The 27,496-nt window shown below is 40.6% G+C and overlaps 1 protein-coding gene across 1 annotated transcript; it reads left to right on the forward strand.

The window, feature by feature from the left end:
- The first annotated feature begins 14,667 nt into the window (after positions 1-14,667).
- On the forward strand, positions 14,668-27,274 carry LOC114096636 (cancer/testis antigen 55). Its single transcript, XM_027940186.3, has 5 exons — positions 14,668-14,746; positions 17,101-17,285; positions 22,616-22,760; positions 26,174-26,286; positions 27,022-27,274. Exons 1-5 carry the CDS (start codon positions 14,668-14,670, stop codon positions 27,214-27,216), a joined length of 717 nt encoding a protein of 238 aa, XP_027795987.2. The 3' UTR covers positions 27,217-27,274.
- The last annotated feature ends 222 nt before the right edge of the window (positions 27,275-27,496 follow it).

Below are 27,496 nucleotides of genomic sequence, written 5' to 3' on the forward strand. Positions count from 1 at the left end.
AGTGTATGTTTGCGGAGGCGGGCCCAGGCCGGGGTGGGGGCGACCGTGGGCGGAGCCACGGCCAGGGTCCCTGCGCCTGCGCGGGCTCCACTCAGAAGCCTTGGTGGTCGCTAGTGCGCAGGCGTGTCTCTGGGTGCTCTGGGGCCAGATGGGGCGGGGGCGGGTATGAGGCCCTCAAGAAGGAGGGGTTGGTATCAGAGGGGCGGGATGGGGTTCATATTGGGCTCAGTGGGCGAGGGGCAGCGAGCAGAGAAGCCCAGGATGCTTTGTGGTGTTAGGTTAGGGTGGATCCTGCAGCCCTTGGGGATCTGGAGGGTCTGCGTTCTCGAAGCTGATGAATCTTCCTGCCATACAACTTCCAGTCCGTCACTCATCAGCACTGTAGTAGTCGTTTGTGTACCTTCTGTTCTGGACGCCTTTTGAATGAGTGAATACAATTTTCTGCTTTTTTGTGCATCTCTCAGCATGAGAAGCATTAGCTCCCTGGCTGCAGATGTGGTTGTTTTACAGTATAGGAAAGCCCCAAATATTAGCAGACATAGCACACAGATCAGCTATTCGAAGAATAATATACCGTGAGCTGTTAATTTAAGGGGGGTTTAGAAATCTTTTCATTTGTTATATTAAGACACCAATAAACTATTGTCTGAGTAAGAAACTAAAAGAAGGGTTGGATGCTTTAAAATATTATACATGTCAATAAGTAAGAATAAAGGATTGAAATATCCAAGAGTTTTGCAGATTGGAAAGGAGGAGGGAAAATTAACTGTTACTATATACAAATTTAGTTTTAAGACTGAGTAAAATATTAATATAAATTCACCAACTTTTACACGTACATAATATCACCTGTTAAAATATATATTTGGGTTAAACCCCAGTTTGAAAAACAATTTAAAAATTGGACATTGAAACAAGCATCAAACGTTATAAATATCAGAAATTTTTTCAGTGCTAAAGAAGAGAACAAAAGAATACACAAACAAGTAGAAAGATATTCTCAGATCTGGTATAGGATGACTCAATATCTTAGAGATAATAATTTTATTCTTGCAAGGAAATAGAAGAGTTCTGGACTTAGATATTATCCACAGAACTGTACATGTTGTTCCAGACAGCTGCTGCCCTATACCGACATGGTGACTCAACAAATTTACCTCTGCGTGAGTTGCAACAGTGCCTTGTGCCCCCATGACCTTTAAAGTGCAAAATCTCTCTTGTGGTACTGGCTAACTAGAAATATTCATGGAATATTCTGGAAAAGATTGTTCCATTAAAGTTCAGTTGACAAATTAGAAATATAGGATTGATCACAGCTGTGGCAGTCATACATAATGCAACCTTCACTCCACTATACTTCAACCAGCGCTTGAATTTTTCTTCTACTCATAGGTGGTCAAATGTCAGTACAGACAATGTAATGGTAGTTGGAGATGGAATTTTGGGGATATAGAGTTAGATGAGGTAATGAGGATGGGGTCTTCAGGATGGAATTAGTGCCTTTACAAGAAGAAACACTAGAGAACTTGCTCTCTCTACCTTGTGAAGATATAACCTGAAGGAGGGGGAGCATTTGCAAACCAGGAAGAGAGTCCTCACCAGAGCCGAATCATGCTGTCATTTTTATTACAGATTAACAGCCTCCATAACTGTGAAGAATAGATTTCTGTTGTTTAAACTGCCCAATCTGTGGTATTTTGTTCTGGCAGACCAAGCTAACACACTTACTAATCCAACTCTTTTTTTTAGGGGGGGGGGGAGTTCCAGGGATTGAACTCAGAGGGGCTTAACTACTGAGCCACATCTCAAGCCCTTTTTATATTTTTATTTTGAAACGTGGTCTGGCTAGGTTGCTTAGGGCCTCGCTCAGTTGCTGAGGCTGGCTTTGAACTTGCGATCCTCCTGCTTCAGTCTCCCAAACTGCTGGGATTGCAGGCATGCACCTACATGCTCAGCACTAATCTAACTCTTGAGAATTTCTTTTGAAAAATAATTTAACTGAAGATAAAAAATCTTGAGACATAGGGGCTGGGGATGTGGCTCAAGCGGTATCGCGCTCGCCTGGCATGCGTGTGGCCCGGGTTCGATCCTCAGCACCACACACAATCAGAGATGTTGTGTCCGCCGAGAACTAAAAAATAAATATTAAAAAATTCTCTCTCTTTCACTCTCTCTCTCTCTCTCTTTAAAAAAAAAGAAAAAAAAATCTTGAGACATAAAAATATCATAGCAAGAATATCTGTCATCCTTAAAAAAAGGAAATATCCAATGAGGGAATAACCTAGCCTATTATTCATTGACATTATAGAATTACATTAAAATAATTATGGAAAATAAACAGAGACCAAATTGTTCTAACAAAATATTAAGTGAAAAAAACAGAATCCAAAATAATGTATTTTAAAAACTATACCAAAATTGAAATAACTTTGTGAGATAGGTAGACTAAAATGGGGCCATGTGGAGACACCCTTAGTAAATGGGGACATCTGAAAACATGACAGGTTAAGCTTGCTTCTTCAGTTCAAGATAAACTGAATATTAGATGTATGCTTATAAGAGATTAGATATATTATTAATTAAAATGTCACCCACCTGAGGAACTTACACAATGTGCCTGCAAGTAACTAATGGCTAAATTCTTTGACCCAAGAGTAACATTCTGATTTCTAAGTATAGGGTCGTCACTATAGACTTGGTCACCATGATGGAGTGGTTCACCATGTGACTTGACCTCTAAGAAAGTTTGTAAATATTTTCCAAATCAGCAAAATCTAACAATGACTCACCTGATTAGGACCTCCCCTCTGAAAATTATATACAAAATCATAGAACTCAAACCCAGGGGTTTCACTCATCTTCTCCAAGATGGGAAGGTCATCCACTCTCCCTCAAAGTGTGAAATCTTTTGCTGTCCTTAAGTAAATCTTCACCTGTATCTTGTGTACTGATTTGTCTTGCAATTCTTTGTGTGACAAATGTCAAAAACCTGGCTGGTTGCAAGTGGAGGTCCCCTTCTCTCAGGACCCCCTTGGACTCCCTTCCTTGACATGTGTAGCAGCACCAAATATCTGATGCTCTCAAGTGACTGCCCAGTCAAGTAGTACATTTCTAGCTCCCTCTGCATTTTCTTGGTCTTATATGATTAAGTGTAGGACGTCCATGTCTGTCCAGAGATGAGAACAAAAGAGAATACATTACAACTGATTATATTGGGCCAGCAAAACTTGACCTAAGAACCTGCTGTGGGTATTATGAAACAAAAAATTAAGGACAATTTTACTCATAAATAAAGATGCAAAATCCTGAAACAACATATTAGCACATAGAATCTTGTAACACATAAAGGTCATACTATGTCACAACTCAGTTTGTTTTATTCAGGACTGTGAAATCAAATACCAATCAATGGAGCTGGGGGTATAGCTCAATGGTAGAGAGCACTTGCCCAGCATGCACATGACCCTGGGTTCAATCCCCCAACACTGCAAAACAAAACAAAACAAAAATAAACCAACAAAAATCAGTGTAATCCACCATACTAAATTTTTTAAAATGAGGAAATCCTCATTTTTAATATATAAAATAATTATATAATATTTTAATAATTATATAATATATAATCATATAATTATTTCTCTAGATTCAGAAAAAAACATTTGATACAATTCAATTACCATGTATGATAACTAATAATAACTTTGGAAAAGTATAAATCTTTATTATTCTGCTAAAGGGTACTTGTGAAAAATTACATAGAGGGCTGGGGCTATAGCTCAGTGGTAGAGCGCTTGCCTCACACACATGAGGCACTGGGTTTAATCCTCAGCACCACATTAAAAAAATAGTATTGTGTCCATCTACAACTAATATAGATAAATATATAGATAGATTGATATATATAAACTACAATGTATATTATACATCTTGGGAAAATGTTGAAAATGTTTCCTTTGAAATAAGGAATGAGTTGAAGATATCACCATTTCTAGTTAGAGTCATCCAGGAGGTACAAGAAAGTGCAGTAAAGCAAGAAAAAGAAAAAAGAGGTAAAGGTATACGAATTGGGAGGGGGGGCTGGGTTATGGCTCAGACGTAGAGCTCTCAGCTAGCATGCATGAGGCACTGGGTTCAATCCTCAGCACCACAAAAAAATAAAATATAGGTATTGTGTCTACCTATAACTAAAAAATAAATTAAAAAAAATTGGGAGGGAAGAAAATGTAATTAGATATAGAGTAGAAAATTCTCCTTATAGAAAAAACAAAAGAAGGTACAGCTACATTATTAGAAATTATATACAAGTTGTTGTTGTTGTTGTTTGTTTGTTTATTGGTAATAGGGATTGAACCCAGGATCACTTAACCACTGAGCCACATCCCCAGCCCCCTTTTTATGTTTTATTTAGAGATAAGGTCTCACTGAATTGCTTAGGGCCTAAATTTCTAAGGTTGGCCTTGAACTCATGATCCTCCTTCCTGAGTCTCCTCAGCTGCTAGGATTACAGATGTGTGCCACTGCACCCAGCTTAAATACCAGTTTATGAAGTTTGCTGGAATCAAGGTAATGGTGCAAATAACAAGTGTCATATGCTTACAAAAAGTAGAAATAAAGTACAGGAAAATATATATTCTACAATAGCATCAAAACATAAAATATCTAGGAAAAATATAAAAGAAAAAATGCATAAAAATTAAACAGAAAAATTAAAGATAAAATAGATGGTTACTTATAGATTGAAAAACACATTATTATACAGATGTAAATTCTCCATCATTACTTAAAATACTGTGTTACTAGTGCCAAGATCATCAAATAGACAGATGGAATTAGAATAAAAACCTGAGGAGCAACCCATGCATATATGGATATTTCATTTGCAAAGGTGGCCATTGTCATAGAGCAATAAGTGGTGCTCGGAAAATTGAGTATCTTTATGAAAGAAAAAGAAATGTGACTATAGTTTATATATCGCACACAAAAATGAATTCCAATTAGCATGTAGATCTCAATGTAATAAAAAAAAATAATGTGATTTCTTTTGGGGAGGGGGCACCAGGGATTGAACTCAGGGACACTTGACCACTGAGCCACATCCCCAACCCTATTTTGTATTTTATTTAGAAACAGGGTCTCACTGAATTGCTTAGTGCCAATTTTGCTGAAGCTGTCTTTGAACTCATAATCCTCTTGCCTCAGCCTCCTGAGCTGCTGAGATTTATAGACCTGTGCCACCGCACACTGAAAATAATGTGATTTCTATAAGATGACATTGAAGTATTTTCATGATCTCAGAGTAGAGAAACAAGTCCTTAAAAAGACATAAAAGTACTAACCTTAAAAATATTATGCATAGGGGCAGGGGATGTAGGATGGTAGAGAATTTGCCTAGCCTGTAAAAGGTTCTGTGTTCCATCCCAAGCACTCCAAAAAAAAAAAAAAAATAGTTCGAATTAAATTAGGTTATTTTTTAAATAAAGTAATTACAGTGTAAATGCAAATTATTCCATAAATGAATATTCATGAATAGCCACAAATGAATGAACAGATTGCCAGGGAGCAAGGGAAGATATTCATGAATCAATCATATAATAAATGAAGGGATTATAGATAGGATGAATTTGTTTGAAAACCACATACAGGATGGGCAAGGTGGTACACTTCTGTAATTCCAGTGACTCAGGAGCCTGAGACAGGAGAAACAGAAATTTGAGGCCAGTCATGGCAACCTAGTGACACCCTGCCTCAAAATTTTACAAAAAGGCTGGAGATGTAGCTCAGTGGTAAAGCACCCTCAGGTTCTATTCCCAATACAAAATAAAAATAAAAAACACATACAAATCAAAGAGAAAAAGATGAGTAACCCAGTAGAATAGTAAGCAAGGGGCTGGGGTTGTAGCTCAGTGATAGAGTGCCTGCCTCACACCTGTGAGGCACTGGGGTTGAGCCTCAGCACCATATAAAAATAAAGATTAAACAAAAAGTAAGCAAAAGACTCAAAAGGCACTTTAAAATGTAATCCAAATGATCAATAATGAATGCTGAAAATTGTCCCGACCGGCAGGACACATCAACGAGGGCAGCGAACCTAGATGGGGAGGAATGAAGGGACAAGAGACACAGAAGGATGACAGCAAGACAGGAGTTCTGATCAAGCTGCAAACTTTTATTGTTCACACAGGGGTATTTATGGGCTGGGAATGGGGGAGCTCTCTTATCGGCAGTTGCTGGATGTCTTCACAAGGTGAGATAACGCAGGATGTTTCAGGAAGACAGATGGCCACAGGATGTCTCAGGGAGATGGATGGCTGCAGGGTGTCTCCCAGGCAAGATGTCTCCCAGGGGGCTGTTTCTTGTAACTGTCAGGCTATTCTTTGAAGGAGAACTCCCTTCTAGTCCCTGGCAGAAAATTGCATATTATTGTGAAAGATTTTTTTTAAAAAAACCCAAATAAATGAAGATATACACCCAAAAAATGGTCAATAAAAGTATATAAAGATTTTTAGTAGCATTAGTCATTAGGCAAATGCTAGTTAAGCCTACAATGAAGTATTATTAAATACTCATCAAGAATGGTTAAGTTGCCTGTAATCCCAGTGGCTCAGGAGGCCAAGACAAGATGATTGTGAGTTCAAAGCCAGCCTCAGCAACTGCGAGGTGCTAAGCAACTCAGTGAGACCCTGTCTCTAAATAAAATACAAAATAGGACTGGGGATGTGGCTCAGTGGTTGAGTACCCCTGAGTTCAATCCCCGGAAACAAAAACAAACAAAAAAGAATGTTTAAGTTATAAATTAGCAATATCAAGTGTAAACAAGTAATATGAGGCAATGGAAATCATGTGTGTACTACTAATAGGAGAGTAACATGGTATAACCATGATATAACTATTTTAAAAATATTTTATTTATTTATGGGCACAATATCTTTATTTTGTTTATTTATTTTTATGTGGTGCTGAGGATTGAACCCAGTGCCTCACATGTGTGAGGCAATTGCTCTGCCACTGAGCCACAACCCCAGCCCTAGAAAACTCTTGTCAGTGTTTCTTATGGTTCAACATATATCCAAACAACTCATATTAAGAGATATGGAAATCTACATCCAGTCACTCAAGTTTATATACAAATGTTCATAACACGTTCATTCACAATATTTCCAAACTATAAACAACTAAAATATCCATCAACAGATGATTGGATAAACGATCCATACAATCAGGTGATGCCTGTTTTGATTCAGGAGCAGATTCATTGAAGTTCAGGTTTGAAACAGAAGGAAAGCAGTAGTTCATTCTACTTCCACTGTTTCTTGGCTCTAGGAACTGGTTGCTGTTTGGACATATCCTTCTTCCTATTTCAATCTTTTTTTTTTTTTTTTCGGTGTTGGGAATTGAACATAGGGCCTTGTGCATATTAGGCAAATGCTCTCCCACTGAGCCCAAGGGAGATCATTTTGAAAATGAGAAAAAAGTCATATGAGGACTCACAAAGCCACATGAATCACTCTAGTATGCAATTTAAGGATCTATTATATTCATTCATTTTATGGGCTTGTGTAGTACTTCAGATATCCCCCCAAATTAGGAATGGGATGATGGGGTAGCTGATATGGGGATAATAGTTTCTGAGTATATGAAATATATCTGAACTTATAGGAGAAAAAAAAATTGCAGATTATTTAGGCTGTGATGGAAGCAACTTTATAGGCAGTATGAAGAAGGGCATGAGAGTTTTGTCCTGCATGTCAGGTTGCTTTATAAAGCCTATGGCAAGCCCCAAGATGAGATTATTTCTGACATATACCAGTCTTCTTGTCTTCTAGAAGAAATTTCTGCTCATTTTGCCTTTTTTTTCCTGATACTGGGGATTGAACCCAGGGGCATTTTAACATTGAGCCACAACCTCAGTCCTTTTTGTTTGTTATTTTGAGGCAGGGTCTCACTAAATTGCCAAGGGTCTACGTTGCCTACACTAGCCTCAAACTTTTGATCCTCCTGCCTCAGCCTCCAGACTACCTGGGATTACAAGCAGGAGCCACCGCAGCCCACCTCTCTTTGCCTTTTCATTATCTCCCTCATGTTGATTCTAGGAAAATGACATGCCACCATGAAATATAAGGACCCCAAGCTGTCCTGTAAAATCTGGTGATTCCTGAGGTTTAACCCTTTATTAAGGCAAGAAAGACAGTAGGTTGTTTAAAACCTTCCTAGGAAAAGTGATCTTTTTGGCCACTACATTAAGGCCATAGATAAGTGAGGATTGAAATGGTGTGGACGGACATCTCCCTATCCTGCTAAGGATAAGACAGAACGGAATGGGGTTAGGAGTGTGGTTGAGCTCTTCTCCCTAAGGTTTCTACCAGGAACTTGTGAGGAGAAGGGACCAGCACTGAGGCTCAGTCCAGTGGCTGCAGGAAGCCAAGGTTCAAGCATAGCAGAGCTGGGGACCAGCAGAAGAAGACTGGGAACTTCAGGGAGGGTATCTGTTCACTTAAGCTGCAGTGCCACCATTAAAACTAGGATGGGGCCCCGCACAGTGGCACAGACCTGTAATCACAGTGACTCAGGAGAATGAGGCAGGAGGATCTTAAGTTTGAGCCAGCCTCAGCAATTTAGCAAAGCCCTTTTTCAAAATAAAATTCAAATTCAAAAAGGGCTGCAAATGTAGCTCATGGTAGAGCACCCCTGGTTTCAATTCCTGGTACCACAAAGCAAACAAACAAACCCTCCTCCTTTTCCAAAACCAGAAAAAAAAAAAATGTTGGTGGATAGAATTTCCCCTATTTCACGTTTCTTTATGTTTTGGCAACTTCAGGGTCTACATCTTAGTGTAGCAGGTGAGATAGGAGAAGGTACAGACAAGGGGACCCAGTGTTAATTGTTCCCAAGAACAAGAGCACTGAGGTGGCCCTTTTGCTTTGCCTATGACCACAGCAGCTTCCCTTTCTGCAGCCCTTCCCCAAGGGCCAGCGCTTTTACATGCACAGCCTCATTTAATCTCACAGCAGCCTGCAGGAGGCTGGCAGACATTCTGATTGCTTCAGTCATGAGTTCGAGGCTCAGAGAGGTTGGGCGATGCTCCCATGCTCCCTTATTGAGTGGCAGAGCTGCTAAGGCTTGTGCTCTTGAGCACCGCCACAGTGCTGCCCTTTCCACATCCCCCACCCTCTGCGTGAATAGCTGCAAATAAAGCGAGTGACTAGCAAAGACCAGCACTCATTCACTGACTGCCTCCATGTGTCCTGACACATGCACTGCACTGGGCTCAATAATGTCGCCCCCCCCCCACCTGGAACCTGAGGATATCACCTATTAGAAATAAAGTCTTTGTAAACATAAGGAGTTAAATTAAAATGAGCTCAGGCTGGATCCGGGTGAGCCCTAAATCCAATATGACTGATGACCTTTTAAGAATAGCAGTAACAGACACACAGGGAGAAGTCCTTGTGACAATGGGAGCAGAACTTTGCAGGCCAACACCAGAAACCCCAGTAGGCAAGGCCTCCAGGAGGTGCTCATCTCCTGACACCTCCATTCAGACCTTCGGCTTCCAGTACTCAGTTTCCATTGTTAAGTCACCTGGTTTGCAGTGACTTATTACCACAGCCCGAACAATCTAACCCAGGCACCGAACTAAGCCTTTATTTGTCTGCATAGAACCTGTGAATGGGTAGTCATTTGGGGATGAAGGAAGTGAAAGCCAGAGAATGTGAGACACCTGACCAAAGGCACCCAGCTCATGCCATGAAGAGCCAGGATTCAAACCCAGCTGCTTTCCTCCCGCAAAGCCTGCTCGACCTGCGCCGCGCCTGGTTCAACACCTGGGTTGACCTCTCCCCATATTTACCGGTGCTCTGAAAAGACCCTGGGGGCTGGCCAGGGGTGTTCTGCTCCCCAGCTGTATTTCAAAGCACTGTTGGAGCGTGTGGAGAAATCAAAACCAAAAGCACCCAACCACCTCCCACGGTATTTGCTTAAGGTCTTGCACATCGGGCTCATTTTGAAAACCTCTGTGTCTCACCCTCATGGTTTATTCATTTACAGAAAGATCACTTTGTCTGAGCTGTTGCTCCTTATTCCTGCCCATGTCAGTCCTGCGCCAACGAAAGTACCGCCGTCTATTGGTGAGTCCCTTGAACTTCACTTGAAAGCCCTTGGGAGGGTGTGGCTAGGGCTTCAGGGAGACAGCGGGTCACCTGGTCGGTCACTGCGGCACCACAGGATTTGATAGGGCAGGAGAGGAAAGGCCACAAGGCCTTGGGGCACAGGAAAGGAGAGCCTCAGCTTTGACCATTTTGCTGCAATTCCCAGGGTGGTCTGCAAGTTTATTAAATTGGACATCAGGGAAAATCGAACCCAGGGAGAAACTGCAGGCATCCTCAGGTGGCGCGAGCGTGCGCGAGCAAGCGATCTGCTGTCAGTTTGAACCGCCACAGAAAGGGAGGAAGTAGGAAAGGGAAGAGGGATGAGTCTGAGGCTTGAAGCATGGTCAGGAGCTGTGCTCGGGGCTCCCGCCGCTGCACCGCTGCACCGCTGCACCCGGATGCCACACAGGGAGCCAGGCACAGAAGGAGCAGAGACAAACCCGGTCCTGCGGAGCAGGAGCTGCACCCCCAGCCAGCCTTTGAGCTCCTGGGCCGCTCTCTGCCCTTTGCTCTCGCAAGAGCAAAAGCCTGGCGTGGAGGGAAGTAGGAAAAGTAGCGCGGGAGTCGCCACACAGCGCTGGGGTCACATCTGCAGAGAGATTGGTTTCACAAGTGCTCAGATCTGCTGGGGTCACCTGGAAAGGCCTTTGGGAAATCCCCTGGGCACACTTTTGGAATCCCAAAGGAATGACTTTCCAGAGTGCCGGTGAACCCACTGGGGTCCTTATTGCATGCACCCTGATGTTTCTTTTTGATACCATGATTTGAAAAGAAAAGAAACCTTTGGGCACTGGTCTCTGGAACTGGGAGACCATGTTGCAGCTCCCCTGGTCTGGTGGTAAGGTCCTTCTGATTCACCTTGCCCCCGTAATAGCCACACAACCCTTACCACAGACTACTTCCTTGGGGACAACGGGGGCATTCCTGTTCTCTGAACCCTCTCAAAACCTCTGGCACCTGCTCCTCACCCCCATGTGCCCTGTGAGCGCCTCTAAGTGGCTCACTGAGCAATCTGTGCTCAAGGCCTACCATAGGGTCACTTGTGGAAATGGACCAGGGGGTAGGTCATGAGACCACTTTCAGAGTGTCTTGAGGCAGTCCTGGGTCATGGATCCCTTCTGACTTTGAGGAACACTGGGTGCTTGTGACATGAATTGGTATTTGTGTATGTGGATGGAGAAGTCCTGCTAGCTGGTTGGGAGTAGATTTGCTGTGTGACTGTTCCTATTGTCACCCTCATGGGACTTACCACAACAACTAATTAACCAGCCCAAGGCTCAAAGCTTTCTTCTGAGTTCTGGAAGTGCATGATATTGAGGTGCTGGTGTTTCCACATGCGGATTTGGAGGAATGTGGATACACAGCTATTCTTCCACTGCAGTTTGAACCTAGAAATGTGATCTAGGTGGGATTTGTTACAAATGCCCAATAGTAATACGGACAGTTCCTACCCTTCATAAATGACCTCTGTTATGGTTTATATCTACAAATGCTCCCCCCAAAATGCTCATGCTTAAAAGCATGATCCCCATTGCAGGAAAGTTCAGAGGTGGGTCTTTAATCAATGATGAGAGCTATAACCTCATTGGTGGATTATTCCATTTGATGAATTAATAATTTGAATGGACTATTGGGTGATAACTGTAGGCAGGTGGGACATGGCTGGAGGAAATAGATCATTGGAGGTGTGCTCTTAGGAATTATATATCTTCTCTCTGACTCCTAGCATGCACATTCATTCTCTCTCTCTCTCTCTCTCTCTCTCTCTCTCTATATATATATATATATATATATATATATATGTGTGTGTGTGTGTGTGTGTGTGTGTGTATGTGTGTGTATGTGTGTGTGTCCTGGCTTTAGCCAGGCACCTATTTGGAGGAGCTCTCTAGACAGAGGGAACACCCTGTGGACAGATTGTGAGGTAAGACTGTACCTGATGTGTTCATGGAAAAGCTGTGTTTGGTGTGGAAGAAATCAGAGCTAGAATACTGGGAAATGTGAAGAGAGTGGTCACAGAGCCAGGCTGTGTAGCTAAGAACTTATAGTTCTCAGCTTTTCCTGTGCATGATGTGTGAAGTCCCTGAGGGTTTGAAGGATGGATACACACACACACACACACACACACACACACACACATACTTCCTCTACCGCAATGTTCTTCCTCACCTCAGGCCGAGAGCAATGGTGTGGGCCCTCCCATAAACTGAACCTCTAAAACCATGAGCACAAGATAAACATTTCCTCTAAGTTTTCAGGTATTTCATCACCAACTTTTTGTCACTGTGACCAAAATACCTAACACAGAAATTGGTACCAAGAAGTTAGGTGATTGCTGTGACTTAACTGGCCATGTGGTTCAGAAGCCTTTGGAGTTGATTTTTCATGAACTTTGAAAAGTTTAGAGATGCAAGCTGGAAAAGCTTTAGAATGTTGTAAGCTAACTGGGCGATTCTAGTGGGAGCTCAGAAGACTAGGATATTAATAGGAATGTAGACAGTAAAGACTGGGCACAAGAGATTTCAGAGAATGAGGACGCTACTGGAAATTGAACCAGAGGCCATTTGTGTTATATCTTGGCAAAGAGCTTGTCTACGTTTTGCCCATGTCTTGAGAGTTTCTGTGAGGCTGAATTTAAAGATAATGGACCAATTAATCTGGTGGAGGAAATTTCAAGGCAGTCACAATATTCAAAAAGAGAAATGTGATAACAAAGGAAACAGAGAAGAGAAGCTGTCCATTTCCTATATATTTCCCCTGTTTGTAGGTATGGTGAAGTCTAACATTTTGTCCCTGCGTACTGTTGCCAAGGAACACATGGATAAATAAAATGTCCAAACTTTCTCCATTGAATCCTCCAAGTTCTTTCTTTAGGATTGAATAACAATAACTTTTACCTTGCGGCCCTGAGATTGAACACATCCAGTACCTTCCTAATAGCTTATTGTTCCATTCTTTGGCCCCCTAGAGCCCATTCACAACCAAGAAGCCAGAGCGATTCCCCCAAGGCTCCAAACCCTTCAGGGACTTCACACATCAGGCACAGGAAAAGCTGAGAACTATAAGTTCTTAGCTACACAGCCTGGCTTTGTGACCACTCTCTTCACATTTCCCAGTATTCTAGCTCTGATTTCCTCCACACCAAACACAGCTTTTCCATGAACATATCAGGTACAGTCTTACCTCACAATCTGTCCACAGGGTGTTCTCTCTGTCTAGAGAGCTCCTCCAAATAGGTGCCTGGCTAAAGCCAGGACCTCTTTCAATGTGTTGCTTACCTGTTGCTTTATAATGATGCCTATCCTAGCTAGTCTCTTCTAAAATTCAATCCAACCCTTCTCTCCAGCCCTTCTGGAATGCTCTCACCCTGCTATATTTTCTCATTGCATTTATTACCTTTCAACATATCAAGTATTTTACTATTTTTGTTTTGTTTTGTTTGTTTGGGTTTTTGTGTGGGTGTGGTACTGGAGATTGAACCCAGAGGTGCTTTACCACTGAGATACATCTCCAGCCCTTTTTATTTTGAGATAAGGCTTCACTAAGTTGCTGAGGCTGACCTCAAAACTTGTGATCCTCTTTCCTCAACCTCCTGAATGGCTGAGGTTACAGGCAAGAACAGGCCTGTAACACCAAGACCAGTTACTATCTCTTTCATTTTTTTCTCCTTTATCTTCCTGTTGTGAGAAATTACCAACACAGGGCCAAGATAATTTGCCCATTTTTTGATGGTTAATTCCAAGTGCTCAGAACAGTGCCTGGCTCATGGTCAGTACTCAACAAATACTAAGTGAAAAAATAAATCTAATACATATGGTTAAGTAACTGGCATCATTGGATGAGCAATGAATAAGTGGTGGTAATGATCATCAAAGAATTCCATGATAAAGCACTACCAGATTCATTAAGGGAGTTCTAACATAGAAGGCAGGCACAAAGCATCCCTAAAATGGTTTATATACCCACTGGCCTTCAAAGGATCCCTGGTGAAGAGTAATTAATGATCACCAATCCTTATACTAAGCATCATTCTGGATTTTTTGTTTGAACAGCATGGGGGCAAGTTTCTGCCACACCTCTCAAGCCAGACCTCTGGTCCTTGCAGGGAACCCCATGGAACATATCTCCTTTACCCTGGGCACACTCCTGGGACATTCCTAATGACCCCACAGCTTGGATGGGTGGAGCTATGATTTCCCCCACCCCCCACTTTTTATTGGTCATAGACACACACATGATCACCAGCTACATCCCCATTGGCTGGAAGGTGAAAAGAGGCGGCCCTGCATGAGCCCTCTCAGGATAAAGAGGCTGAGGCATACCTGAGAGCTTCGGTAGGGGCGCCATATCCCTGGCCCTCCCAGCCATCCTAACGGTTTGGCGATCCCTCCTCACAGAGTCTGAGGGAAAGAAACAGGGGTCCCTGAGGAGTCGCTGTGTGATCATAGGGCGTGTCCAGAGAGAAGGCCTGGTATTTGGTCTGTGCGGTGAGGGCGGCAGCCAGGCCTCTGGTGACAGCACCATGCTCAGAATTCTGAGAAGGTTTATGGCCTTCTTTCAGAGGAGGGAAAACCCTAACAGACATCTGGGGCTCCCACAAGGTAGTTATCTGAATCCCCTTGTTCACTATGTGAGAAGTCTCCTCAGAGGAGACTTCTCACCCCTGATAGGGAACCATGGGGACTCATGGGACCAGCACGCTAGGGATGTGCGTAACCTTATGTGTGGGGGGGTGGAGAGATTGTCACTAAGTCCCCAAGAAATAGGCCAACATCGACTAATGCCTCCTGTTGATCCAAAGTGGGAAGGTGTTTGGATCAACACTGAGAAGTGACGGAAAAGAGTGTCCAGCTCCACCATCCCCGTGTTTTCCTTGGTGTAAAGCCATTTTACACTTTTGGGGATGTGAACCACCCTGATTTGAGGGCGAATTTGGTTTCCTGTCCACACCATAAACTTGAAACCAAGTTAGTCACACGTGTGAAAGCAGGAGCCGCATTTAACTTGTTTACTTTGTATCCTAAGCTCCTGCCCCAGCTCTGGCACCAAGTGGGCATTCGGGGAGAGGGGGGGGTGTGACGGGGGAACGGGGAAGCACTGATTGAGGTGTGGCGTGTGGTGGGTGCGAGTCCAATCAAACATGGGAAGGTTCGCTGTATGGATGGCATCCGTGCTCTGAATTACATTGATTCTAGTTTGTGTCCAGCACTTATCTGGCTTTAAGGGCTGCATGTCATTAATACCTACAAACCTCCATGAGAGAAGTCTTAGTACTGCCGTGTCCATCTATGGATCAGTTAGGGATGCGAACAGGAAAGCAAGGGCACACAGTTACTGTGCAGTCCCCCAGAATTCACACCCCACACGCAGATCCAGCAGTATCTCTCATCCTGTGCTCCACCCTGAGGGTGTTTCCCCATGAACAAATTCAGTGTCTTAGGAGGGTGGTGGAAGAGACTCCCTGGGAAGGGCCCTGTCTTCCTGGCCTGGGATCTTCTGAGGCTTCTTTGCCAGTAGAGTGTGAACCCCCAGGACAGGTGGGTGGGTCACAGCAAATCTTGCTAGAGAAGGTAATTTTCTCTATGCTTAGATGACGTCACTTACCATGGCATCCATTATTACCTCTACTTTGTTTTGGGGGGATGGGGGCGGCAGGCAGGTACTGGGGATTAAACCCAGAGGCACTCGACCACTGAGCCACATTCCCAGCCCTATTTTGTATTTTATTTAGAGACAGGGTCTCACTGAGTTGCTTAGCCCCTCGATAAGTTTCTGAGGCTGGCTTTGAATTTGCAATCCTACTGCTTTAGCCTCCCATGCCTGGCGGCTTATTACCTCTACTTTTATCAACAGGGATCCATAGAAGACTCTAACAAGTTTTCCATGTGCCTGAGTGACAGTTGTCTTCTTTGTCCTTCATTTTTATTCTGGGATATGATGTGATACATTTAATCTGGTTTCTTTTCCAGTTTGCCAAATTTTCTTGGCTTTTATTTTCATAATCTAGTATAATCCAAAAGTTCCCAGCCTTTCTTTCTATCCACCCAAGTCATTAGGTCAGTAGCTTTGGCGTTGTGATTCAGAGCTCCAGTGCTGCAGGCAAATTGTCCCAGGTCAGATCCCAAAATACCATTTACCAGCTAGGCGTGTTTAGAAAAAACAAACCCCCCTGGTGATTCAGTTGCACTTTTCAACTAGACTTAATCCCTGATATCTTTTATTGCTCTGGTGAGATGTTTAAAGATCCCCATATGTTGCTTCTCATTATGGATATGAAAATGATAAAGTTATATAATAATACATCATTATAAAGTTATATAATAAAGTTATATACTAATATATAATACAATTGTATATTAATGTTAATTAAATCATATATTAATAAAGTTAAACCATATAATAATATACAATAAAGTTATATAATAATGGTCAATTAAGGCTCTCTATGTACAGATATGATGACAACAACAACATTTGCACTCTAACATGTGCAAGATACTCAAGGTTCTAAGCAGTGACATGCATGTGCAACAGAAATTAGGTAAACATTGTGATTGTTCTTGTTTGACTGACAAATCAAGATCAGAGAGATTAAGAAATGTGCTCAGAGCTACAAAGTTGGTCAGTGTAGGAGCTATGGTTAAAAACCAGGCAATCTTCATCTGGACAGTACAGTCCTAATGATGGCCCTCCACTGCCTGTGGTAGGAGGCCACTGTCACTATGCTGTACAGAGAAATAAGGCAGCCAGGATTTGAACTTTGCCCTCTGCCTCCAGACACTTGCACAAGTCACCATTATGCTCTAGGACTGTGTCATCAGTATCTCAAAACTCAGCCATTTAATTTCTAGAAGTAGACCATCATCCACTGTATCTTCCTCTGGTAGGACTCTTTTGTAATGTGTGTTTGCTTTTGAAATTAATTAATAGAATCTGTTGCTTACCTATCCCATAGGTGACACCAAATTGAAAACTGTGCAGGGAGTTGTGACAAGTTTATGTGACGATTATGGCTTGATTGATGAGTCCATCTACTTCAGTACTAATATAGTGACTGAAAACGTGCCTCTGAAAATTGGACAGAAAGTTACTGCAGTTGTGGAAGAAGATAAAACATTTGTTGAATTGAAAGCAACCAAAGTAAGATTTTCATGAGTTTGGGAATGGTCTCTTTTCTAGTGGGCTTTTTTTTTGAAGGGGGGGCACTAGGGATTGAACCCAGGGGCACTTAACCACTGAAACAGATTCCCAGTCCTTTGTATTTTTTATTTTGAGACAGGGTCTTGCTAAGTTATTTACAGCCACACTAAATTGCCAAGGCTACCTTTGAACTTGTGATTCTCCTGCCTCAACCTCCCAAGCCCCTGGGATTATAGGCATGCACCAGCCACCACATCCGGCTTCTAGTGGATTTTCAATCTTGCTTTTTTTGGTGCCAGGAATTGAATCCAGAGGTGCTTAATCACGGAGCCACATCCCCGTCCCTTTTATATTTTATTTTGAGACACGGTCATGCTAAATTGCTTAGAGCCTCACTAAATTGCTGAGGCTGGCCTCAAACCTGCTATCCTCCTGCCTCAGCCTTCTGAGTCACTGGCATGTGCCACTACACCTGGCACTTTCTTGTTTTAATCCCAACTCTGTAATGTGACCTTTACAGTGGATGTATAGTGGAATTTGAAGTCTCACTTCCCTGAAGCTGTACGTTCTTTTGTAATGGGTGTTCTAATATTTGTAGTGATTTCTGTTTTTTGTTTTTTATTTGTTTGAGACAGGGTCTGGTTATTAAGCCACCCTGCTGATTCTGCCATATCTCCTTTGGCACTTCTTATATTTTAAATTTTTGAGACAAGGTCTCACTCTGTTTCCCAGATTGATCTTGAACTCCTGGGCTCAGGCTATACTCTTGCCATAGTTTCCATAGTTTCACATTTTCTGGGGCTATGACTCAGTGGCACAGTGCTTGTCTAGTATGCACAAAGTTCTGGCTTTGATTCCCAGAATGAAAAAAAAAGGTAAAAGTAAACAAACAAAAACCCCCAACCAAAGCCATCCCCCCAAAATCATTTTCTATAGTATGAATTCATATAAGTAGAATTGCTGTCTCAAATGACAAATAACTTTTAAACATAGCTTTAATGGAATAATTTACATACCATAAATTCTCCCATTTTAAGAGTACAATTCAATGACTTATTTGTAGATTTACAGAGGCATGTAACTATCACCACAGTTCAGATATTTAACATTTTGATTCATATTATCATATCATCTTTTTGCTTCATTGTACTAATTGACACTGTCACCAGCAGGCTATAAGATGACCTGTTTGTCAGTACTGGCAAAGATGAGAATATAATCAACCTGAAGTCTTTGCCATTCTTAGAAGTGAAATGCAGTCTCATAATTTTATTTAGAATTTCTCTAAGCCTTAATGAGACTACGGCAACTTTTATTTTCTCAGAACTATTTTTATATTAGGGACATGATAGATATTTATGTCAAAAAAATTAAAGTACATTATGAAAATTTGGATTCAAAGGTTTTGCAATTACTTTCACAGTACCATCTTTTGACTTCTAAAATGTTAATTTTTTAAATATATTTATTTTTATATGTTGACAGACCTTTATTTTATTCACTTATATGTGGTGCTGAGAATCAAACCCAGTGCCTCACACATGATAGGCAAGTGCTCTACCAATGAGCCCCAGCCCCAGCCCTAGAGTGTTCATTTTTAATACCTTTTTTTAAATTTTTTATTTTTATTTTTATGTGGTGCTGAGGATTGAACCCAGGGCCTCGCACATTCTAGGTGAGCGCTCTACTGCTGAGCCACAACCCCAGCCACTAGAGTGCTCATTTTCTATGTACCATTATGATCTCCATATTCTCTATGAGGCTTTTGAGTTCAGTAAAAATTCTTAGAAAAGCATACTGCAATTCATAATTCACCAAATAGTCTCTTAGTCTCTCCTGTGATTTTTATCTATTTACATGCAAACATTCAGCAAGCCTGGCTTGATTTGTGTGTGCAAACTGAAAGAAGGATTCATATCTTGTTTTGCTAATTGCTACCCAGTTGTACCTTATGATAAATTGGATAGTCCACTTTGACCCTTGTGTTAACTTTTTGTTGCTGTGGCCAAAATACCTAAATATAATTCAGAGGAGGAAAAGTTTCAGAGGCTAAGTCCATGGTCAGTTGATTCCCTTGCTGATTCTGAGGTGAAGCAGAACGCCATGGCATAGGGGAATGGTGGGAGAAAGCTTCTCAGCTTATGGCAGCCAGGAAACAGAATGAGAGAGAAGAAGATATCATGGACAGATATAGTCCAGGCCATGCTCCCAGTGACCTACTTCCTCCAGCCACACCCACCTGTCTATAGTTATCACCCAGTCAGTTCATTCAAACTAGGATGGACTTGTTAAGTTACAACTCTCACAATCTATTCATTTCACCTCTGAACATTGCTACACTGACTAACACATGAGCATTTGGGGGACATTTTTTAGATCTAAACTATAACATTCTGCCCCGGCCCCCAAAAGCTCATGTCCATCTCATAATGCAAAATGCATTTAGTCCATCTCCAAGAGTCCCCAGAGCCTTAATAATTCCACATTGCTCAAAAGTCTAGATTTAGTCTCCTCCAAGACTCAAGGCAAACACTTAGCTGTGAGCCCTTGTAAAAATCAAAAGCAAGTCAGATACACCCAATAAACAGTGACACAGAAATTCTCCCATTCCAAAAGAGAGGAATAGGGAATAGAAAGAAGGGATGACACCAAAATAAGATTTAAACCCAGCTGGGCAAACAAGTCCTATAGCTCCACATATGGCATTTATCATCCAGGGCACATGACAGCATGTAATTGCCAAAGGGCTTGTGCAACCCTGTCCCTATGGTCTTGTCAGTTGCACCCCACATGATCTTCTCTTGACCTGGCTCTGCTTGCTTCCTGTAGCTTTCCTCAGCAGACATTTCACTTTCTTGGTCTCTCTTAATTCCTGAGGTCTCCTTTCCAATTTTGGATTCATTCTACAACTCTTTCATATTCACAAGCATTTGAATCTGTCTGCACTCCTTATTGAGCTAAAGAAACAGAATTTGGATAGCGAGAGTTTACATGAAACTTGGAGGAAAATTTAATGTGTGGTATGACTGTGAGCTAGTGTGGAATCAGGGTACAGAGTGATGAGAAGATGTAGCGAATTATCCTTTAGGGTACTAACAAGATGGCAGTAGATAGACAGAGAGGGACCTGGTGCTTTATTCCTCAATGAAAATGAATCTGGGCCAAAAGATCATGAGATTGGTATGGGAAACTAGAAAGATACCAATTAACTTGGCTGTTTTAAAAGCACAAAAAATAACTTACAACTTAATGGTTTGTTTCCATTAGAAACCTCTGAACAAGAAATTCTACTGATTATAGTTTATTGTCAGAAATAAATCAGGCTAGTGGCAATGTATTAGGATACAAGTTAAATGTCCAATGTGGAATTAGATCCATAAATTATAGTCCACCCACTCTTTGAGATGCCTTATTTTCTTTACAATAACCTCATGTTCTATAAAAATGTTTGCAATCAGGTTGGGCATGGTGGTGCATGCTTGTAATCCCAGTGACCTGGGAGGCTAAAGAAGGAGGATTTCCATTTCAAGGCCAGCCTGGGAAATTTAGCTGAACTCTGTCTCAAAGTAGAAAATAATAAGGACCAAAGCTTGGTGATAAAGTACCCCTGAATTCAATCCCAAGGACCCCCCCCAAAATTGTTTGTGATCATTATGTGTTATTTTAACACTATATACAATGCTAATTTTTTATTTTAAAGTGGGACATATATACATTTGTGTAGAAAAAATCTGGAGCTAGGGTAAATACTAAAATGTGGCCGGTAGTTTTCTTTAAGCAATGGAATTACATACTAGGGGCAATCACTTACTGCATTGTGCTTCTCTGTTTTTTTTTTTTTTTTTTCTACTTTTTTTTCTGTAATGGGCATGAATTATTTCTTTAATTTTAAAAAATTAATATAAAAACTCTTACACTCACAATAAGCAAAAATAGTTGCATGCTTTTCTGTCATAGACAAAGTAAGACCTAATTTGATATGGTTGTATTATAACCATTTCTCATTTGAAGTTACTTTTCCAACTGTATTTTATACTTCTTAAGAACTGGATCTTGAATATTATAATTTTCCTCTATATTTCCCTAACTTGTGTTTGTTTTGCCTCCATCTCCCTGACCCGCTCCCACCCCCATCCCCATTTGCCAGGTATACTCTCTATTTTTTTCTCAACCACACTCAAATCTGACTTCCTCCAAGTAGAGGAAGTATCCTAGTCTGAATTTTTCTCCCTCCTGGAAATTCCTGAAAGCAATTTTTGGACTTATTTTATATCCTATATCACAACTTCCTTAGAACTTGTCCCCACCTCCATTAAATTGTGAATAGGAATTCACAATTTAATGGAGGTGGGGACAAGTTCTAAGGAAGTTGTGATATAGGATATAAAATATATATATATATATATATATATATATATATATATATATATATAAATATATATATATATTGGTACCAAGGATTGAACTCAGGGGCACTTGTCCACTGACCCACATCCCCCGCCCTATTTTGCATTGTATTTAGAGACAGGGTCTCACTGAGTTGCTTAGCACCTCACCATTTCTGAGGCTGGCTTTGAACTTGTGATCCTCCCATCTCAGCCTCCCCAGCCACTGGGATTACAGGCATGTGCAACCGTGCCCAGCAAGAATAGTATTTTTTATCTTTGAATTTAACACTATTGATGCATTAAACTGGGGTGAGCAATTAAAATCTGGGAGTATATTGATCAATACATGAAGCATGGCATTATTTTTATCATCTCATGTCTATGATCTGGTTGTCATGTGAACATATTCACTAGTATTGAACAATAGATGTTTAATATATTTCTTGAGCTGGGTGTGGTGGTGTACACTTATAATCCTAGCTACTGGGGAAGGAAAGGCAGGAGGATTGAAAGTTCTAGGTCAGACTGGGAAATTTATCAAGACTTGGCTCAAAATTAAAAATATAAATGGTTGGAAATGTAACTCAGCAATAAAGCATCCCTGGGTTCAGTCCCTAGCACTGCAAAATAAATAAATAAATAATTTTTAAAATTTCCTTTATTTATTTTGGTACCCCAGATTGAACACAGCAGCACTTGACCACACCTAAACCACATCCTCAGCCCTATTTTGTATTTTATTTAAAGACAACTCTCACTGAGTCGCTTAGGCTGGCTTTGAACTTGCAATCCTCCTGCCTCAGCTTCCTGAGCCACTAAGATTACAGGCGTGTGCCACCTTGCCCAGCAATAAAATATTTCTTGAATGACAATGTTTTAAGCATAAAATTCCCCTTTTAAAATTTCTGTCATACTTTAAGTAATTGTTTCCTTATCTTATAGGTGGATGTCATCCCTGATAATTTTGATGTCACTAAACCACTGGACTCTAGAATCAGAGTTTTAGTTGGTTATGTTACCTGTATAAAGAAAGATACTGTCTATATTGATAAAAAAATTTACTTCTCTATAGACATTGTTTCTGAAGGTATGATTTACATTTTTAAAACATGTAGTGCTATATATTTTGAGAGGACCTGGAACTATTTCTGCAGTATACTTGGCTCTAATCAGTGACTCTTTAATATTTGAGATGGAATTTTGGAATTGAAAATAATATACAATATAAGGATATAAGCAGGTCATATTTCTAAAAAGCCATACTATCATTTATTACATGTTCATTAGTTGAATGCAATCAGTAATGTCTGGATAATTTTTCATTCATTAATTATTTAATTATTTTCATTAATTAATTATCTAACTTCTATATAAAGACACTATTTTTAAAATATTCAAGTGCTTCAAAATAAGGTTGGAGACAAAACTATACCTTTCTCTGTGTGTGTGTGTGTGTGTGTCCACTGTTGAATTCTATTAGTAATTAGCAGATGTTCTGAGATTTTGTTTATACCCAGAGTTATACTTTGGTTCATGTGCTTTCAGTTTAATGCAGTTGTCATGTAGCTTGGGTGTGAAAGGGGATATTAGTTTAGCCCCACCAGGCAGCTTGCTATTTTGATTTATGTGGTTGTAAAACCAAGACTCTTACCTGAATTTTGTTATGAAATGTTCTGTCTGCTTTGTTTAGAAGGGACTATGTGGAGGCAAATGTGGAGTCAGAAAATTTGTTAGTAGCAAGTTGTGATAATCCTGACAAGAGATGTTGGAGACTTGGACGAGGTTGTAGAAGCAGAGGCTCTAAGGATCAATTTGATTCTGGGTTTATTTTGAAATTAGAGATGAAATATTGACTAATGAATTTGGACCTCTGGGTGAAGAAAATGGGAGTCAAAGTTAATTCCAATATTTTTTAAAATGTGTCCCTTTCTAGCTTTATTGAGGTGTGATTGATGAAATTTGTGTATATTTAGGATATGCAATCTGATATTGTATACCCTAGGGTATAGAGCTCAATCTTTTTATATATGTATACATTGTAAATGATTTCCACAATCAAGTTAATTAACATACCCATGGCCTCACAGAATTACCTCGTGTGTGTGTGTGTGTGTGTGTGTGTGTGCACATGTATGTAAGTGTGTGGTGAGAATACCTGATCTATTCTTTTAGCCAAGTTCAAGTATATAATACATTATTAACTATAGTCACCATGGTGCTCATTAGGTCTCCAGGGTTTATAACTGGTAGTTTCTATTCTTTGACCTTTTTCTCTCTTTCCCTATCCACCACTGCCCAGTTTCTAGTAACTACTGTTCTGCAGGCTGTCAGGGTCCCTAGAGGAAATCTCTGGAGTCCTGTGCAGGGCAGGCCACTGGAAACAACAGTGGCTTCCACCACGTGGCAGATACTGATGGCTGTACCCTTTTTCTTTGTTCCTAACCATCTTCAGACTTCTCAACTGGCAGTTTCCCAGCATTCTCGGTGGATGGGGTGAATGAAGCTGGAGCAGGTCATTGAGGCAGTGCCCTTTAATGCTGTGTAAGCTGGCTGTTCACCCCTCTCTTCTTTCCCTTCTAGGGGAACTCATGAGGAAAGAATTCCCTCTTCATGGTGAGGAGTGTCTGCATGAGACATGGGGTGATTCAGGAAAATGAAGTTATTCTTCTTGCCTTTTTGGTGCAATTCATTCTCTCTCTCTCTCTCTCTCTCTCTCTCTCTCTCTCTCTCTCTCGGTTGGTTTGTTCTTTTAGGCACTGGGGATTAAACTCATGTGTGCTTAACCACTGAGCCACATCTCCAGCCCTTTTTTTAATATATATATATTTTATTCAGAGGCAGCATCTCACTGAGTTGCTTAGTGCCTTGCTAAATTGCTGAGGCTGAATTTGAACCTGCAATCCTTCTGCCTCAGCCTCCTGAGCCTCTGGGATTATAGGCATGTGCCACCATGCCTGGTTATTGTGTAGTTTTTAAAGTGGATTGCCGAACTCTTTTATTTATTTATTTTTTCTGTGCTTTTGTTTTGTTTTGTCAGGATCGAGGACTGAACTTGGGGCCTTGCATGTGCTAGGCAAGCATTGTGCCACTGAGCTAAATCCTTCACCCAACCCAACCGATCTCTTTTAGAGCTATTTTTATGATGGATAGTTGTCCAATTGTTGTTTGTAGGAGGAAAGAAGGCTTGAATCTTCTCCTCTGGTATTTTGCCGATGTCACTCTATTCCTACGAGTAACTTCAAAGTTTTTTTATTTGAGCAATAGGGTGGATGGAGTTGCCAATTTAAGATGTGCAGGACTGAAAGGAGCAAAATTGGGTGCATAAGAAGAACAGCAATAACTCAGTTTAAACATGCTACACTTGGGGCGGGATGTGGCTCAAGCGGTAGCGCGCTTGCCTGGCATGCGTGCGGCCTGGGTTCGATCCTCAACACCACATACAAAGATGTTGTGTCCGCCGATATCTAAAAAATAAATATTAAAATTCTTTAAAAAAAACAAAAACAAAAAAAAAAACATGCTACACTTACATAAGCATGTGGATAATTGAATCTGAGGTTGGTTAGATCTGAAGGTATATATATTTTGAAGTTATCATTCCATGGGTATTATATAAAGGCACAATAAAGAAATGAATACAGATGAGAGAGAGAGAGAGAGAGAGAGAGAGAGAGAGAGAGAGAGAGAGAAATGGTTCAAGACCTGTTTTGTGTCATTCCATATTTCTGGGGTCACAGGATAAAGAAATGTTTAATCTTGTTGCTATTGCCAGTTTACTGGAGTCATTGAGCCAATTGATTCTTTCACCTGCAATATTTGATATTTCCATTTACTCCAGGCACCTTTGTTATCCTGTGACTTACTTTTTACTTACTGTAAAATTCTGTTTGAAACTATATGTTTATAACCATAAATATTTAAGATAAATATTTAAGAGTTCATTAGCTGACCAAAACACCTGAGGAAATTAATTCATGCTTTCAATCACAATATTTCCTAGTGCTTCTGCTACCCCTAATAGCAATCAACATTTACTTGGTGGTTACCACATGCCAGATATTATTCTGTGTGTTTTACCAATAGTGACTAATTGTCACAACATTTCTATGTCATATGAACTATGATTGTCCTTCTCGCTTTTAGATAAAGAAGCTGAGGCATAGGAAGATTAAGGACCTTTACTAAGGCTGCAAAGTGTCAGTTACAAAACTGGTAATGCAGGGATCAAGTTCAGACATATGTTTTACTTACACACTTGACTGTCTCTCTTGAAGGGGCATTAAATGTGACCAACTATGTAATAAATTCTGTGCTATTCTTAAAGAATAGTTGATTCTTTCCTCCATTTGACTTTGTTAAATCAGTAGAGGAAACTCAATGGCTAAAGGATTAAACATTTACTTTCTGACAGAAAGATTTACAAGATATCTATTTAAATCTGTGCAAAATGGACTTTACATCTATTGAGAACTTATGAATTTTTCTCCATGGCTGTTTTAGGTTTTGTGCCTTATAAGGGTGACTGGTTAGAAGTTGAATATTCCACACAGCCAGGCACCTCGAACATCAAGGCACACTCTGTGAAGCCAATGAACTGTAAGCATGTGGATGAGGTAATTTTTGTCCATGTTGCATTTGTTATTAGTTTCCACCAATCTTCCCTTCAATGAGAATTTTCATGGCCAGAAATCTATTGGGTGCACTGGGAAATCTGAAAATATGAGAAAATATATTCTTTAACAAAAAATGAGCCTATTTCCTTATGGAAATCTCAGGATTTCCAAAAGGAAATGATTTGAAAACAATGTAGAACACATATAATTAAGTTCTAAGTTATATAGTTGATTAGGTATTAGATTAGGTATTAGAATGTTCTGAGAACAACAGAAAGAATAACTTTTGTCTGTGTGAAAGAAAAGCATTGGGAAAGGATGAATGGAGTTGGCTGTGGTATTTATCAGTCAAAACTAGGTATGATTTGGGGAGTGGAGATTAAAAATGAGAAGGAAATTTTGTTTGAACAAAGGTACAGATAAAATTCTTGCTCAATCCCTTTCACTCTCTAAACCTTAGTTATAGAGAATAATGATCATGGTGAGCAATATTTAGAACAGAATTTCTCACTGTATACCTAAGTACCATCTCCAGAAATTTGGCTTTAATTGGTGTGAGGTGAGATTTGGGCACAGGTGTGTTTTCAAAGCATACCTGGTGTTGCCAGTGTGCCACCAAGATGAAAATCATTTATGGGGTTGGAGTGACTAGCAGGTTAGACCAAGAGTGATAGTGTACTGTGCCTGTTACAGTATAATAAACTCTACATAAATATTTCCATCATTTCCATACAGGTTTGCATTACTAGCCTGCAGGAAAGACATGGGATGATAGATTATACTATCTTTTTCACCTTGGATTCTCTGAAACTTCCTGATGGATATGTACCTCAACCATATGATGTTGTCAATGTGGTAATAGTGGAGAGTGTTCAGTTGTGCTGTGTTTGGAGAGCAGTTTCTATGACTCCAGTGCAAAGGTCATCATAACAAAACATTTTATTCTCTGCTCATCTTTTATTCTATGGCAGGAAATTGTCAGGTTTAATTGAAAAACTTAGTAAGCATAAACAATATTTGAAGTTTGATTCTTAGATAAATCCAATTAAGATACTGGCTCAGCTGGTCTCAGGTCACACACCTGTAATCCCAGTGACTCAGGAAGTTGTGGCAGGAGGATTATAAGTTCAAAGCCAGCCTCAGCAAATTTGCAAGGCCCTAAGCAATTTAGCAAGACCCTGTCTCAACATTTTGAAAGATATTTCAAAAA

This window comes from Marmota flaviventris, chromosome X (genome assembly GCF_047511675.1).
Source record: "Marmota flaviventris isolate mMarFla1 chromosome X, mMarFla1.hap1, whole genome shotgun sequence".
Taxonomy (NCBI): Eukaryota; Metazoa; Chordata; class Mammalia; order Rodentia; family Sciuridae; genus Marmota; species Marmota flaviventris.